This window comes from Cebidichthys violaceus, unplaced genomic scaffold, assembly GCF_023349555.1.
Source record: "Cebidichthys violaceus isolate CVI_PGR_0920_01 unplaced genomic scaffold, fCebVio1.0.p SCAF_9, whole genome shotgun sequence".
In the NCBI taxonomy this organism is placed as follows: domain Eukaryota; kingdom Metazoa; phylum Chordata; class Actinopteri; order Perciformes; family Stichaeidae; genus Cebidichthys; species Cebidichthys violaceus.
The window spans coordinates 6,797,511-6,812,924 of NW_027176975.1; the positions used below are offsets into that span (position 1 = coordinate 6,797,511).

Here is a 15,414-nt window from a genome sequence, read left to right on the forward strand (position 1 = left end):
AGAGAGAGAGAGAGAGAGAGAGAGAGAGAGAGAGAGAGAGAGAGAGAGAGAGAGAGAGAGAGAGAGAGAGAGAGAGAGAGAGAGAGTGTGTGTGTGTGTGTGTGTGTGTGTGTGTGTTGGTTCATTCTACCTTATTTGTCGGTCTGCGCTCTCCACACAGACGTGCTGAATAGGGACTTGCTTCCATCGCTCCGCCTCCTTCACCATCGCCTCAGCGTCCATCAGACCAAAGCCGTAAAGATGGCTGACTGTAGGAAACAGTGAAAAGTCACAGTTGATCAGACCACTCCAATGCCGACTCTACTGTTTCTCATACTAATGATGGTTTACTCAAAAATGAGTGTTTATAATTCAAAATTTCCCAAGAAGATTTTTGCATTATTTTCCCAATCTTGAAATCATGCACCCTGAAAAAATCTGAAAGAGGGGGTCAGAATAAATCAGTGACAAGACCTCTGGGCAAGTTTGTAGCCCTCCTTAAAGGCATCTAGTATTGTACTGTTTTTATATTTCTAGTAAAGACCGTTATCTAGGTTATTACAGAGTCAAAATGTGTCTCGCAAAAAGATTCAGTATTCTCTAAATTTGGTGTTCTATACCAACTGAAATGAAAATACTGTGGACATATAAGGTAGTTGACTAAAAATTAAAAAGAAAGTTTAGAAACTACTTAACTTATGAGTACAACAGCTCAAATATGAATTCCTTCCATACTTCTCCCACCCCTCATTCCCTGTTCTGTTTCTCTTTAGTTCCTCTTTGAAAAAACAGTCACTTGGAAAATCTCCAGGCACACTGGGCCTGTAGCCTGGCTGACCCCTAGTTCTCACTGTGTTGGTTTCTCTCCCTCGTACACACACGCACACGTGTGTGCACACACACACACACAAAGTTACAAAAAGCAACCCCGACATGGACCCTGACAGATGGCAGCTGGTGGCGCAGTAGTTAAGCAAGAAACATTTTTGGAAACTGCTCATCATCCCTTTCGTGATTGGAGAAAACAAATTCAGGTGTCAAAATATTGCATATTGATTTCTCCACAACAATTTTTCTAGTATTCTTTATAACACACTGTGTGTGCGTGTGCGTGCATGTACCATTGTAACCAGCAGCATTGGTCTTCCAGTCAGGGGCGCTGAGATGTCCGGCTCTTGAGGTCTTTACAATTATGTGCTGAACATCTCTCCATGTTAGAAGAGGACTAGTGGAAAAAACACACAAACACACAAGTACATTAATATATTTATTGTAATGTAAAAAACTCCCAGGACAAAACTGAGCAAGAACTAAGTGAATAAATGAATAACTAAATGATGTAAATACCTGCTTTGCTATGCACATACTCAAACAGACATATGCATACATTTTAAATAACAAATATTAAAATCTACACAAATGCACATACATAAAAGACCCGGTCAAGCTGCACTAACGATTTAAATACAGGAATAATGATGAGAAAAACGTTTTGAATAATTCATTATGTTGTGAAAGGCAAAGCACAACATGAAGAGAAAACACAAATGACTAAAACGGGGACAATGAATGAATAGTAAGACAGAAAAGATATCTCACTGTTCATTCTGAATAAATTCAGACAAGAGCATGGTGGAAGATATGTGGGTGAAAGAGAAACATAAAAAGTTTAGGATTAAAGGGGAAGGAGGTTAAAAAACAAAGTGCAAGAAAGAATAAAGCAGATTAAATGTAAAACAAGGTAAATAAAACATAGTAATATACAGTAGGTGGAAGATTACTGAGAGAGAAAATTACAGAGAAGCATAGATGGAGAGCATAGATGCCCGTTCATCCATCCCTACTTTCTCAGATCTCACGTGAGATCCATTACGAGATGGCAGCTATTTGCCTCCAGTGCTTTGATGTACAAATGCTACATTAAAGGGAAAAGCCAGGAAGAAGTGGGTCACCAAGTTTCCTGGGATTCCCTTCCATCTCATATGCCGGCCAGATGCTCCATTCCTTCCCCTCGTGTCACTCCCTCTCCATCTAAGACCTCCAGAATCTGCACTGCTCTGAATCAGTTGACCTAAAACTAATATTAAACGTTGGCAACCCAACATTCAGATTTTAAAATGTAAGAAGATACGCTGGTATGATGTGAAAGCTTAAAATCCTTAACATCTGGGAGAATTCTCAGCATCACACATTTAGCTGCTGATTTTCATAGATTATAGTCAGAAGCCTTCTTTACATAATTTCACTTCATTCTGTAAATCTTCTGGCTGTTTTATCTGTATCGAGGAGTAGCAATACTGGGCTGGGGATAGGGTTAATCAATGATGCGTATTGTTATGCTATGTTTTCTTGCATTTTACCTTTTCTTTATTATACTGTTCTATGCATATATTGCATTATATATTTTATGGATTTAATGTAAAGTGCATTGCTTTTAAACTTTTTGAGTCAGATCTATCCCTTTTGGAACATTCCCTGGTTGATTGCTGAGTGTGGTGATCACGTTAGTCAAACATGTAATAAAATCCTGAGGTCTCCAACCGTTCGGTCTTTTTAATTTCTACCATTTCATTCCTCCTTTTACACACATTAAGAGCAGAAAGATTCAGTAATGCTGAAAGCTGGCCATCTATCTCTCGCAGCACTAAAAATCAGCAATACGTTTTACATTAGCTATCCATCACTCGTTTGGTTTTTAAAGAACAGTAATCAAATTTACTTAATGGAGTGTTAGGTCAGCCTTTTGCAGTTTGCAGGGTTTTATTCAAGAATGCTTTCTGATGTTGATCAGGATTAGACTAAACAAGGAAATATTGGAAGATGGAAAGAAATTGTCTTCTTTTCCCCTACCTGCAGTGAACTTAAACTATCACACCCCTTTAATGCCCATAAAACAGTAGCTAAGACAAACGATATTTTGTTACACTTTGTTCACTAATGGCCTAAATGAGCCCACACTTGTCAAAACTAACTGAAAAACATATACTTATTAAAAAGTTGAAAATATAACATAAAGTAAAAAACAATTACAGGATGGTAGCACAGAAAAGTGATATACAAGTCAGAATAATTAATGTACAGATCATTATTAATAGGCTTAGCTGCCACTGTATAATTATGGTTCCATACATGTTTTATGGTCATTAATTAAAAGTGACTTTGGCATCGTTATCTAGGCCACGACACCCTTCCCATAAACAAGCCAAAACTAATTAATGGAGTAGCTTGCATACTGGGGAAAACCAACAGCAAAAGAGGTCGTCTAATGTGAGTTTCTTGATGCTTCTTTTAAGTGTAATTATGGATGAAAACACACATGGGGTAATCTGCAGGGAGAAAGCAAGAAGGAAAATGAAGAGTCAAAAATGTCAATAGGCCCTCTCCATCTCACCTTGGTTCAGTCCAGTGATGGTAGTTTACCCACTGAACTATAATCAGCATTTTTGGTCATTTAATATCATCTTCTCTAGCTTGAAGTTTAAAGCAGACGAATGTAACCTCTTAGTAGATGACATCCTTAGGTTATCCTTGCTCATTTCTTGTTTATCCCTCCTAATTTCCTCACTGAAGAGTCCTGTCTCCATGTTCCCTCACTTTACCATGTCTTCACTTCCAAGGAGAAAAGGAAAGGGGGATAGAAATATAAGTTTCTGAAGCTCTTAAACCTTGCTGCTTGCTGTGCCAGACTCATAAATAGATAAATCATGTGATGACTTAAAACATCTTAAACTTGGCAAAATGTACAGAGAACGGAGCATGAGACCGTTTTCCGGAGCAACATGTTCCAATCCACTCTCATACCAAGGGAAAAGACCTCACAGCAGAGAGCAAAAAGAAGTCTAGCGTAATGGCGTCTTGACATGTTTATCACACAGAGTTTGCTCGCTTTCATTCACCAGATAAGAGCAGATACGATCAGTATTGCACAGTTTGTCTAAGCTTTTTTCCCTCTCCCTTTCATCCTCTCCTCTTTGCCTGCATGTGCATGCATGCAGGTTTATCCATGTGAGAAAGTGAACAAAAGGATGGAAGGAAGGAAAGAGTGTTTGCCTTGGAGGAGAAAAAAAAAAAAAAAAAAAGACCTTCATGACAGTGGTGGAAGCTCAGCACGCACGACAGAGGAAGTGAGAGCTAGGAGAAGAAAGCAAGCAGGTAAGAAGCAGTGTGTGATAATCTTGTTGAGGAAACAGGCTTATGTGCCCAGCACTGCCTGGAAACCGAGAATATTTTCTACTGGGAGGATTTGGATTGGATTATCCAGGTTAAATGAAGTGACCTCAGCTTACCGAGCCGCTCAACATGTGATGATGGGGTGAAGACCAATTCACAGTCTCTGCACCTGCACTGCACTCACTCCGATTAATTAATTTATCACAAATAAAGAACATCAACAGGTTCCAAAGAGGGGCAGGCAGGGCAGGCATCTGCAGTGTTTCACACAAGAAGCTACCAGGGCATCTAGAAGGCATAAGGGAAAGCCATTGAAAATAAAACAATTTTAAAATCTGGCTCTTTTCTCATCTCTGAAAATGCCAACATTGAAATCGGCACTCCAGAACCCTGTAGCAGAAGTGTTTGGCATGTTAGCACCTGGCCACAAATATCTGTGGGTAGCCCTGCTTGTTACAGAAAGGATGAAATTCTGCCACAAAGGATATCTTGAAACCAAGATCTAAATTATTGATATGTTTGAAAACAACAAAAAAGGGAAAAATTGGTCTTGGAATCAATAATCCCAATATTTTGCCCACAATAATGATGACATCACTAGCTCAAGACAACCATCTGACATAAAGTAATCAGTCATATTCTATATCTATTTATGATGTCATGATATTGTAAAGACAGCTGAGAGGAAACATGTGCCCTCATTGGAACAGCCATATAATTGCAGAAAGCAGAACAGCTCAGATTCAAAGGTCTGCAGTAAAGGATGCAAACACCTCAGTCTCAGGATCCCAAGACAACATTGTGATATTACAGAGGAGCTGGTACTGCAATATATTGTGTTTATCAAAGTCCCAGCTCGGGTAAGACAGGCTACAGTATGTACACACTTCAGCTGTATATAGCTGGCACTACTAAATGGAGCGCTTTCTTCTGTTAAAGTTCAAGCACAGTTCACCACTGACTGAGATGACAATCCACAAGCAGGCAAGTACCTGAAAAACACACAAGTACTGTATACCAAAGAAGACTGCACATACACTTTATCTATAGTTTACTGAAAAAGGCATCAGCGTAGTGCATCTCTATACCCAAACTCACCTTAAACCCTCTCAGAAGGTGCACTGGAGGAAAGGATTAATCAAACAAAGTTTATATACTTGGAAAAATGATGGTTTGTCACATCAACAAACTGTCCACTATTGATGTTGGCCTGGCATCCAAAATAACAGTTAAATATTAACAGCAGATGACTCCTTTTATTCAGTACCACAAAGCACCCCTGCCAGCTGCAGATGTAATCAGTAAATGTGAATACATCACTATATAGATGCAAGTTAATTGCCTGTACTCTTTACATTACATTCTCTCGCCCACCATCCAGAATAACATTTCAATTTGTTTAACTTCTCAACACGATGTGCTTGTGAGAAAATGCATCCCATGTTCCCCATATAGATCAATGAGGCCAGAGGACAAGACGGCATTAGAAGGTAAGCAAGGGGGAAAGGGATGAAGCGAAGGGATGAGGTTAAGTGGATCTTACTTTGCCTCTAGTGCCAGAGCAACAATGGCAGCAGCCATGGGAGCCGAGGCCGACGTCCCTGTGTGACTGTCTGTACATCGATGTCTCAGGTCTGTTGTGATCTGCAAACAGAGGAGACGAGAGTGAGTGTGAAGACAGAGTTAGACAAGGGGGAAAGAGAGATGAAGAGGAATTACAGAAATGAAGACAGAGAAAAAGGAGCAGGGAAAAGACAAGAAACAACCCAAATAAAAAAGTTAAAGAAGAGGAAGAGTAGACCGTTACAGATGTGGAGTTAGAGGAAGAGAAGAGAGAATAGTGACAGTATTGGAAAGATGAGAGGGAGAACGAAACAGACAGACAGACAGACAGACAGACAGACAGACAGACAGACAGACAGACAGACAGACAGACAGACAGAGACAGAGACAGAGAGAAAGAGAGAGAGATTGAAGTCATGAGGATCAGAAGGGTTTAGACACACCTGAAACTCACATTCCAGCCTTGATACACTGCCTCACTACAGACAACACACACACACATACACACACACACACACACACACACACAGATATTCACACACAACTACACTAATCACCCGTTTCCCCAAGAATTAAAGGAATGATTTCAATCCCCAAGGAGAATCCAAGGCCACAAGTAAGAGGGAAGAAGGAGTAGTAAAGCATGTTGTTAAAGCGCTGTATGTTCGCTTCATTGTTTGGACTTTAAACAGCCAACAACTCAAGACAGCTCGACAGTCAGTCAGCCAAGAAAAGCTTGTCTAACTTCCAGTATGAGCCCTCATCAAAGGGCCTCTCCTGGACCAAAAGGTTTGAGGGATTATCTGAATATACACACGCAGAATCTGAAATGGTTAAGTAAAAAGTGAAAGTGGTCCAACAGCATTAAGTAGACAGGACAGTGTGCGCTCAAGTAGATTAGACTGACATTCAGATATATGAGGTTCTACAGTACTAAGCCAGGGGGACACTGTAGAGAATGTGTGTGTGTGTGTGTGTGTGTGTGTGTGTGTGTGTGTGTGTGTGTGTGTGTGTGTGTGTCCGTCTGTAGCATCAGAATGAGGAATGTAGCAGAACACTGCCAGACAAGCTAGCTCACAGTGCACAACTGTCACTGTCTATCCAAGTGGAGCATGGGAGTGAGTTGGTCAATGTGGGTGAAACCAGGCCACACCACTGGACCACAAAGCACACACACAAGCAAGTTGGTGTGTCACACATTTAAAGATGGAAAACAGATATCTTGTCGAAATTTCAATCAAGCACAAAACACAGTGGTAGAACTTTGGACATCAGTGAAGAACTAATACGCGTTCTGGCCCTGCAGTAAAATCAGGCCACGGGAACTCATTTAAAAAAGTCATGTCTGTGCATTCAGCAGTTTTAAAAAACATACACACAATTTCCTTACAATCTTTCGGTCGTAGTTCTCCCCGCTGCTGTAGGTGGTGGTCAGTGTGGACGAGCATTCCTCCAGGTACCATGGCTTGCGTCCGCTTTCAGCTGTGCTGGAGATGGAGATGGTGTAGATGGAGTTGGTGTAGCCATCGCAGGAGCAATGGTCTCTGCTGCGCCCGCCGTTTCCCGAAGCCCACACAAAAATAGAGCCACGACCCTTTCTCCCCTAACAGGAAAAGAAGCAGAGAGGATACAGTAAGAGGCTGCAGATTTGTTTTAGCACTAAGAGGTACTTACTCTTCATCAGGCTTTGTTTTGGCTTGATATTTGAAAATGTTCTTTTAATTTCTGTCAGAGTAACAAGTTATGTGTTCAGTGTGGAAAACCACTGTAAGACGAAGAAGTGATCAGCAACAGTCAGAGATGCAGAAAAGATCAGAAGGCAGCAAAGCCTCAGCAGCCTGTAAATGTCTGGTAACTGTGACTTGAACCTAGTTCAGTAATCATAATGTTTCTACTGGGCTGAATAAAGTGGTGTTTTCTTTCCTATATCTGCTGTGTTAGTGAGGATGTTTTTCGATCTCGGACTGAGGTGTATTTCCATCTCTCCTGATATCAGTGCCACAGCAGCAAAAGTTACAAGAGTTAATCTACTGACTGACATGTACATAATGTATCACTAGAATAATGTCATATTAACGAGTAATAAATTAGATACAGAACATTGCTTTAAAAGATGTTTGAATTGTTAATAGGACATGTTATTGCATCTTGTCTGATGCTTGAATTTAGCTTTCTTTTTCCACATTGGTTTCAGCAGTAAGATTTGTATATCAATATGGGATGAAAAGACTAAAATTGTGTCTATATGTGTTTTACTTAATTTTATTCTTGAAGGCAATAGCTGCAGCTTCTTATAAATCTCCTCCTAAACGTATGTTTACCATAAGGTCCTTTTCTAATCTTTGACTCCTATTTATTTGTTTATCATTTTTTGCATCCTTGCAGTTTGGACCTTGTGTTTACCCAGTTCTATTGTTGTTTAATCATTTTTGTCTGTTTCACTCAATCTTTTTAAGCTTGTAAGTTTTTGAAATTATTACCCATACAATGTCATTACCTGCACTTTAAGAATGCATCAACAGCCCACAAAAAAATTTAACTTCATTGTACACAACTATGAAAGGAAGCAAATCAATAAAGCCACAAAATATTCATGAAAAGACACACAACAAAGGCAGAGTTTTTCAATGATTCATTGTGCATGTTTTGCATTTCACCAAACTTTGGCTGAACATTGCACACATATGGACATTTGTTTTAACTGAGGAACATTATATGAGCAGCCAGGCAGCTGTTTAATATTCAAATCCAGGTTTCCAGAAGAGGTTACACAGTATATCTAAAATAAAAATCAAATGATCCCTGAGACGCGGGCCAGCTCAGAGTGAGCTTCACATTGACTAAAACTGTGAATAAAGATGCCAACTAATTTACTAATAAGAGTTTTCAGTCTTAATTATTTCTCATTTGAAATCTCAAGCCAAATGCCGTTAACTTTTCTTTTTTTTTTCTAAAATTGACAGAGTTGAAAATGACCTAAACCCAGACCTGGTGAAGACACACTGAGCTAGTTACGGTGCTGGTGACGTCCGACTGAGGTGTCACGGCAAAGTTCAGCCAGGAGTCAGCAAAAAGGTATCTGACAAACTTGACTGACACTGCGATTCAAACTGTTTGTCAAAAAGACACACACACACACACACACACACACAGAGATAATAAAGGTGGAAGGGAGTCCTTCAAAAGGGTGCTTCTGTCAGGCAGTGATAAGGAAGTGGAGCCCCTCTGAGTGAGAGGGAGATCAGACAGGAGCAAACGCTGACAGATGAGAGCGATGGAGAGTGCTTTGAAAGAAAGGAAGGGACAAAGAGTGAGAGGGAGAGGAAACAGTGGGTAGAGAGAGGAAGAAGGACAGAGGAAGATGAAGGAGGGGAGAGTAGAGAAACAATGTGAAACTGATGCACAGCAATCCAATCGTCATCAACAGATCGAAGGAGCGCAGAGACTAAAGAATAAACAATTCATTGGTGACAAGAATTGTCAATTAATTAATTTGTCAGTTGTCATAAAATTCATCATTAACAGTTTCAGTGATTGATTATTTTATCTAGCAAAAATGACAAGCATTCACATTTTTAACATTTCTCTACTTTTGTCTTTTACATTTTTATAAAATCATATATTTGTGAATTGAATCCTCAGGTTTTGCACTGATGGGGAACAAAACCAAAACATTTGCAACGGTCATCTTGGGCTCTTGGAAATTGTCCATTGTTGTGGTGTTTTTTTTTTGTTTGTTTTTTATCAACTGTTTGTTTAGTCTACAGAATGGCAGAAAATAGTGGCAGATTAATCAACGATGAAAATAATGCTTAATTGTAGTTCTAAAATGCCCTAAAAAAGCATAGAGTTGTAAAGTAAGAAATATTTTTGATGGACATCACTTCTATGATTGAGAGCTATATACACACACAGATAGGGTTAGTTTAATTAAAAATACGTCTTCGAGGAAGAATAAACAACGTAGAGACATGATTTTTTTTTACAGTTTTTCACATTCTACAACACAAGTCGAGTACAGCACTCTGCACAGCTGTCAGTGGTATCTCTAACACCTCGGCTCTCTGTGATCAACTGTCTCTTCAGAGAGTCACATAGGTACATGATACACTTACAAGCTTGTCATATCCCCTCAGCTTCACAAACACACAGACAAACACACACAGGGCCCGCAGCCACATACACATGCCCAACTTGTACCAGTTGGACAGATATCTCCCTCACCTCTGTCAACTTAAAAGGCCAGCCTGTCAGGAGCGCAGGGACTCTATTCTACTCACACACCCTGCCTGTCCGTACCTTTGTTCCCTTCTCTTTTCTCTTTTTTGTAACATGCCAAAGGCAGTCAGCCTTCAAGTCAAAGTTTTCAGTTTCTGTCTTTCTGTCTCACCTCATCAAAGGGCTACATCTGTTTAACCAAATGGCAGAAAGCCAGGAGTAGCAAACTCTATAAACATGTAGATGTAGTGTGTGTGTGTGTGTGTGTGTGTGTGTGTGTGTGTGTGTGTGTGTGTGTGTGTGTGTGTGTGTGTGTGTGTGTGTGTGTGAGTGAGTGAGACGTGACCAGTAAATGACTTCACCCCTCTTAACCTCTGTTATAGCTTTTCTACTCCACCCAGCCAACAACAAAGCGGCAGCTTGTCGTTATGCAAAATACGCTATGAATATGTAGATGAATATATGCGAACAGACCAGGGCTGCTCGCTAATGTCCGAAGGAGCTTCACAAGTAGACAGCCAGGCAGGACGTTGAGATACGAGTCCATGAGCGTGAAACATATCTTTTCTAACCAAATGAATACCAATGCCAAAGTCTTGGCTGAGCAGTGAAGCACATGTTCATTTGTACATTGATCTGTATGTAAATGTGTATGCATGCACCTACCATGCGGATGCCATTCTCGAAGGCCTGCCTGGCCAGAGATGCTGGTCCATCCACGGTCTTTCCGTCATCATCAGGTCCCCAGCTGGCACTGTAGATGTCAATGTGCTGCGGCTGGAGGCTCAGAGACTTTGCCTCCACCATATCTGTTACATCGCCATCCAGCATTCGCACACCTTATATATACACACACACACACACACACACACACACACACACACACACACACACACACACACACACACACACACACACACACACACACACACACACACACACACACACACACACACACACACACACACACAGAGAGAGAGAGAGAGAGAAATCATACATGCACAAGCTACTTTAAGCTATGTTATATGTATTTCATTCCAGATGTTTATTAATATGCATGAAACAGCCAGTCTACCTGCTTAATGTCCTGTCATAATAGATTAAAACAGTCAGACAAATAAAGTAATTAATTAAGCTAATTAATACATCAATTAACAAGTATTACAGTATGCTTGTCCCACACAACACCAGGTTGTATTAGACAAACTCTGTATCTTCAAGCATTAGAAGTTACAATAGCTGTGCCTACGGTAGATAGATACTGAATTGTAAGTCGCTTTGGATAAAAAGGGTCTGCAAAATGACCATAATGTAATGTTATGTAATGTACAATTTAATCAAATACGTTGGTCCTCTTTAATATGCAAATTTCTGCAACAAGATCTCGATATAGGTTTCTATAATTCAAGTTCTTATCACATATTGATTTTAATTGTTGCGTTCATAAGAATGAAAGTGTGCAGAAGCAGTCAGGCATCACCATGATGCCATCGCAATGGTGTGTGGTTCATATGCACACGATCAATCAGTGAAAGAAATACAAACTAAAAACACAGCGTTCATTATATTTAATCCCTGTTGGTGGAATAATAACCAGACAAAATATCACTCACCTCCTATTCTGGCATTATAGGCAATCCCCACAATGCAGTGGGAGTTGTTTGCGGCTGCAGCAACTTCGCCTGCACACCGTGTCCCGTGTCTGAGGAAAGATTGAGAATGAACAGCTTACTATACAAATGTAGAACATACACAAGCATGAGAGCACAGAAACACTACCAGATAAACATGCAGCTTTTGAAGTGGAAAGCAAGGGCTCTTGCATGTACACATTTTCACAGATAGATGTGGACATTCCTGTTGACGCAATCCTTAACAAAATTGTTTGAGAGTAATAAGTGTTACAAATGTAGCAAACACTATAAATATTTCTATCATTCTTGCCGTTTCCTCACAGGCCTAAAAGAGAACAGAAAAAGAGGTAGTTCAACATTCTTCAATGCCAATGGTCCCCAATGAGCAAATGCACACCAACAGAAGCACAGTTTGGACCTTTTTTGACATAGTACAGCATCCACGCACAAACGGACATAGACACAATGAAACAATAACAGCTGAAACAATGTCCAACAACTGTGAAAGGTTAGACTACGCTAAATACACACACACACACACACACACACACACACACACACACACACACACACACACACACACACACACACACACACACACACTGCAGTGGTGACAATCGGCCTGGGTCAGCAACAAGCGTAAACAAACATAAAAATGTTTGCGTTTGCCGCCTCCTCACAAACACCACTTTCTGGATCGGCACAAACACACTTACACGCATGCACACACCACCTGCAGAGAACATCTGCATCACAACACCCCCCGGAAACAGCTCTGACCGCTGCCATGGAAACCCAGCATCTAGCTGTCCTACCCCCCCGGGAAGACACAGGGAAGTTTTAAAGTCCAGGGAAGCACTCAGACTGAGCACAATCTGTTTCACAGCAACTTGATGACTTCAGGTAAACAGTTATTTAGCAACATGATCAAAGGTTTAAAATATATCACTGAAAATCATCACTGTCCACATGTACCTACGGTGTAAACAGCAACATCCACGCTTGGCAACTTCATCAAAAACGCTCAGAAATAGGAATTATATATCTGTCACTTTTCTTCACCCACAATCTGTCCCACAATACAGTGCTTTACTGTACCACACAAAAGCACAGTAAACCACACAACATACTCCTACAGGTTTGAGCATTTTTCTTTAACTTATCACTAATTTATTGAGGTGTTTTTCAACCTTTCTTCCCACCTAACAAAATGACAATAACTTAGCTTTCAACCTCACTGCCTACACAGTCTTAAACACAGTGTGGAAAGAATTTCTATATCCACAAATTATAGAAAGTTGAAATCAGAAGAGTACAAACAAACGTTAAGGAATACTTTGTCATTCAGGGAAATATGCTTATTTACTTTCTTGCCACGAGTTAGAGTGATATCACTTGGTCTGTAGGCAGCAGTAAATATGAAGACACTGCCAGAGGTCGGATATCTTAGCTTAGCACAAAGACTGGATAAAGGAGGAAACTGCTAGCCCGGCTCTGTCTACAAGTAACAAAATGTTGGTAAATGACAAACAAGATATTATTTGTTAATACAAATACAAATAAAAGTAGATTCCCTTTTGCCAGTGGTTATGCTAAGCTAATTGGCTGGTGGTGGTAGCTTCATATTTAACAGAGTGGTAACAATATTATATATCTACTCAGTAGGAAAGCAAACAACAACATTAACGATATGTAGTTCCTGAATTTACAAACTATTAAGTCAACAACATCTCTGATCACTTGTCAAAGTGATACAGGATTTGTACATTCCTCATTTCACAGATATCCGAGCACCATTTCTACATTTAAAACTGAGAATCCATAACGATGACTTATATATTTATTTTAAATTCATATCATAATCCTTCCGATATTAGATGGAACAGCATTTGTATAAATGTGGAAACCTTTATTGTATCCTTAGTAGAGTATGATTGAGCTCACAAGTTTACAGAAAAGTTAGCTGTTTGGGTTGAAGTACAGCATATTAGACGGCTGCAAATCAGTCATGGGCTCCTTTGTCACAGTTAATGAGCCAAACTGCTGCCTCCCTCTTTCCAAACGCTTCAAAAGTCTTCACTCAGTTCATTCCACACAAACTAAACCATAAAATCGTCTGGTTGTCACTCCATTCTTGGTGTTTGCCTGTATTTTCCATTTCTACACATCTGTGTCACAGTCACTCAGGGATCTCTCTGGGTTTCAACCAGAACTATATAATGTTTGTGCAATTGATAATAGTCAGTCAGAACAACTTAAACTCAACACACTCGCATAGAATAATAAAAATGCAAAACACACACTTATTAACGTTCTGAAAGTTTCAAAGGATACAGCCACTTAAACTCACATTTATCTCTCTGTGGTATACACATCCATTTTATAGCTGTGTATACTACTACTATAATAATAAAACTATAATTTATTCTTTTCTTTATAGTTTTCAGTTTTTCCAATTGAAAATCTATTTTTACATTTTGTCAAAGTCACTTTGTGTTGGAGAAGGTTAAGCGAAGGTTGTGGTGAAAATCAATTTGCAAGATAAACAGCTTTGTTGATGTTTTCCCCCTAGTTTTATAGGAAACGCACACACACGTGCATACACAAAGACAAAATCCACAAGAGTTACATAATTCTTGTCCAACACATAGTTTGACAACAATACACGTTTCAGATGAAGCTAAAGTGAGCATAAAAAGGCGTAATCACAGCCAGCGCATTGTGCGCGTAGTGGTTGCGATACTTGGTCGTGCTCCTCAGAATTTTTGTAAGTTGGTGCATGTGGCGTGCGAGATCACAGGGCTTGTACAAAGGCAATAAAATTGTCCATGCACATGAGATATGAGTTTACAGATAATTACAATCCCTCCTCGGCATTGTGGAGGTTGGTTTATGGCCTTTGGCTGGTTACACCCATAGACTGTATATCACACCTACAGTCTATGGGTTTCACTCGTTGTCTTTTGTTGTTCTTCACAGTTATTTTTCTTTGCATGCCCTCTGGCGTTTTTGGAGAATAATGCAACAAACAGCGCATAGAGTACAAACGCCTCCGTACATGCTCGGAGCTCGCACGCCGTCTACGGTGCCAAGCGCTTGTATAAACAAAGCTTAACGCACTGTGTTTCTTCAGCCTTTCGGGCATGATGACCAGTTTTTTCTTGCAGGCCACCACACACCAACCTTTGAAATCCATTTCATTAGACTTCCTATTCCCAGTGGAGATGTGACCTCCATGTTTTGATTGAACTAAAATGACCATCCCATTAGATCATTTGTTGGATAAAGAATAGTAATATGAAAAGTCAAAGAGGGTGAACCAAATTTCTTTCCACACACGTAACATCATAGGCAACAATGAATTCAGCTTTAAAAAGAAAAGCAACTCAGCTGCATCTCTAGGCCTCATGTGTCTTTTAGACAATGCATTACCAGCAGGAACTGAGCCACTGTCAAGGCACTTGGGCTGCTGCAGCCAAACACACACACAAAAAAAAAAAAAAATCACTCAGTGAGCCAAACTAGCACAAGACAAATGTGCCCCTCTTTTTTCCTCACTCTCTCAAGCACGCACGCGCACGCACACAAAAAACAATTCCTCCACACACACAAACACACACAAAACAATTCCTCCAAATAGAAAAACCACAACCCACCCACAAATGTCACAATCAAATACATTAATGTAACTCATCTCACCCACAACAAGGTCAGGGCTCAGCAAATACAAACATAGTGAGGCAAAGAGCTTCTGGTAAAAATCGATCACAAAAAACATTTGGCTGACTCTAACCCCAAAACACTAAAGCCACATCCTAAATTTTGCCTGAACCATATTGCAACAGTTAAA

General features: G+C 40.0%; 1 protein-coding gene across 3 annotated transcripts in view; it reads right to left on the bottom strand.

Annotated features, from left to right (window-relative positions):
* pcsk5b (proprotein convertase subtilisin/kexin type 5b) overlaps positions 1-15,414 on the bottom strand; it is a 73,299-nt gene that overhangs the window by 37,510 nt on the left and 20,375 nt on the right. For all 3 annotated transcript variants that reach the window (XM_068704302.1, XM_068704304.1, XM_068704303.1), the window contains exons 6-11: positions 11,544-11,632; positions 10,597-10,769; positions 7,103-7,315; positions 5,693-5,793; positions 1,101-1,204; positions 131-248 (exon numbers count right to left, since the gene is read on the bottom strand). In XM_068704302.1, coding sequence (XP_068560403.1) covers positions 131-248; positions 1,101-1,204; positions 5,693-5,793; positions 7,103-7,315; positions 10,597-10,769; positions 11,544-11,632 — 798 coding nt within the window. The remainder of the gene's footprint in view (positions 1-130; positions 249-1,100; positions 1,205-5,692; positions 5,794-7,102; positions 7,316-10,596; positions 10,770-11,543; positions 11,633-15,414) is intronic.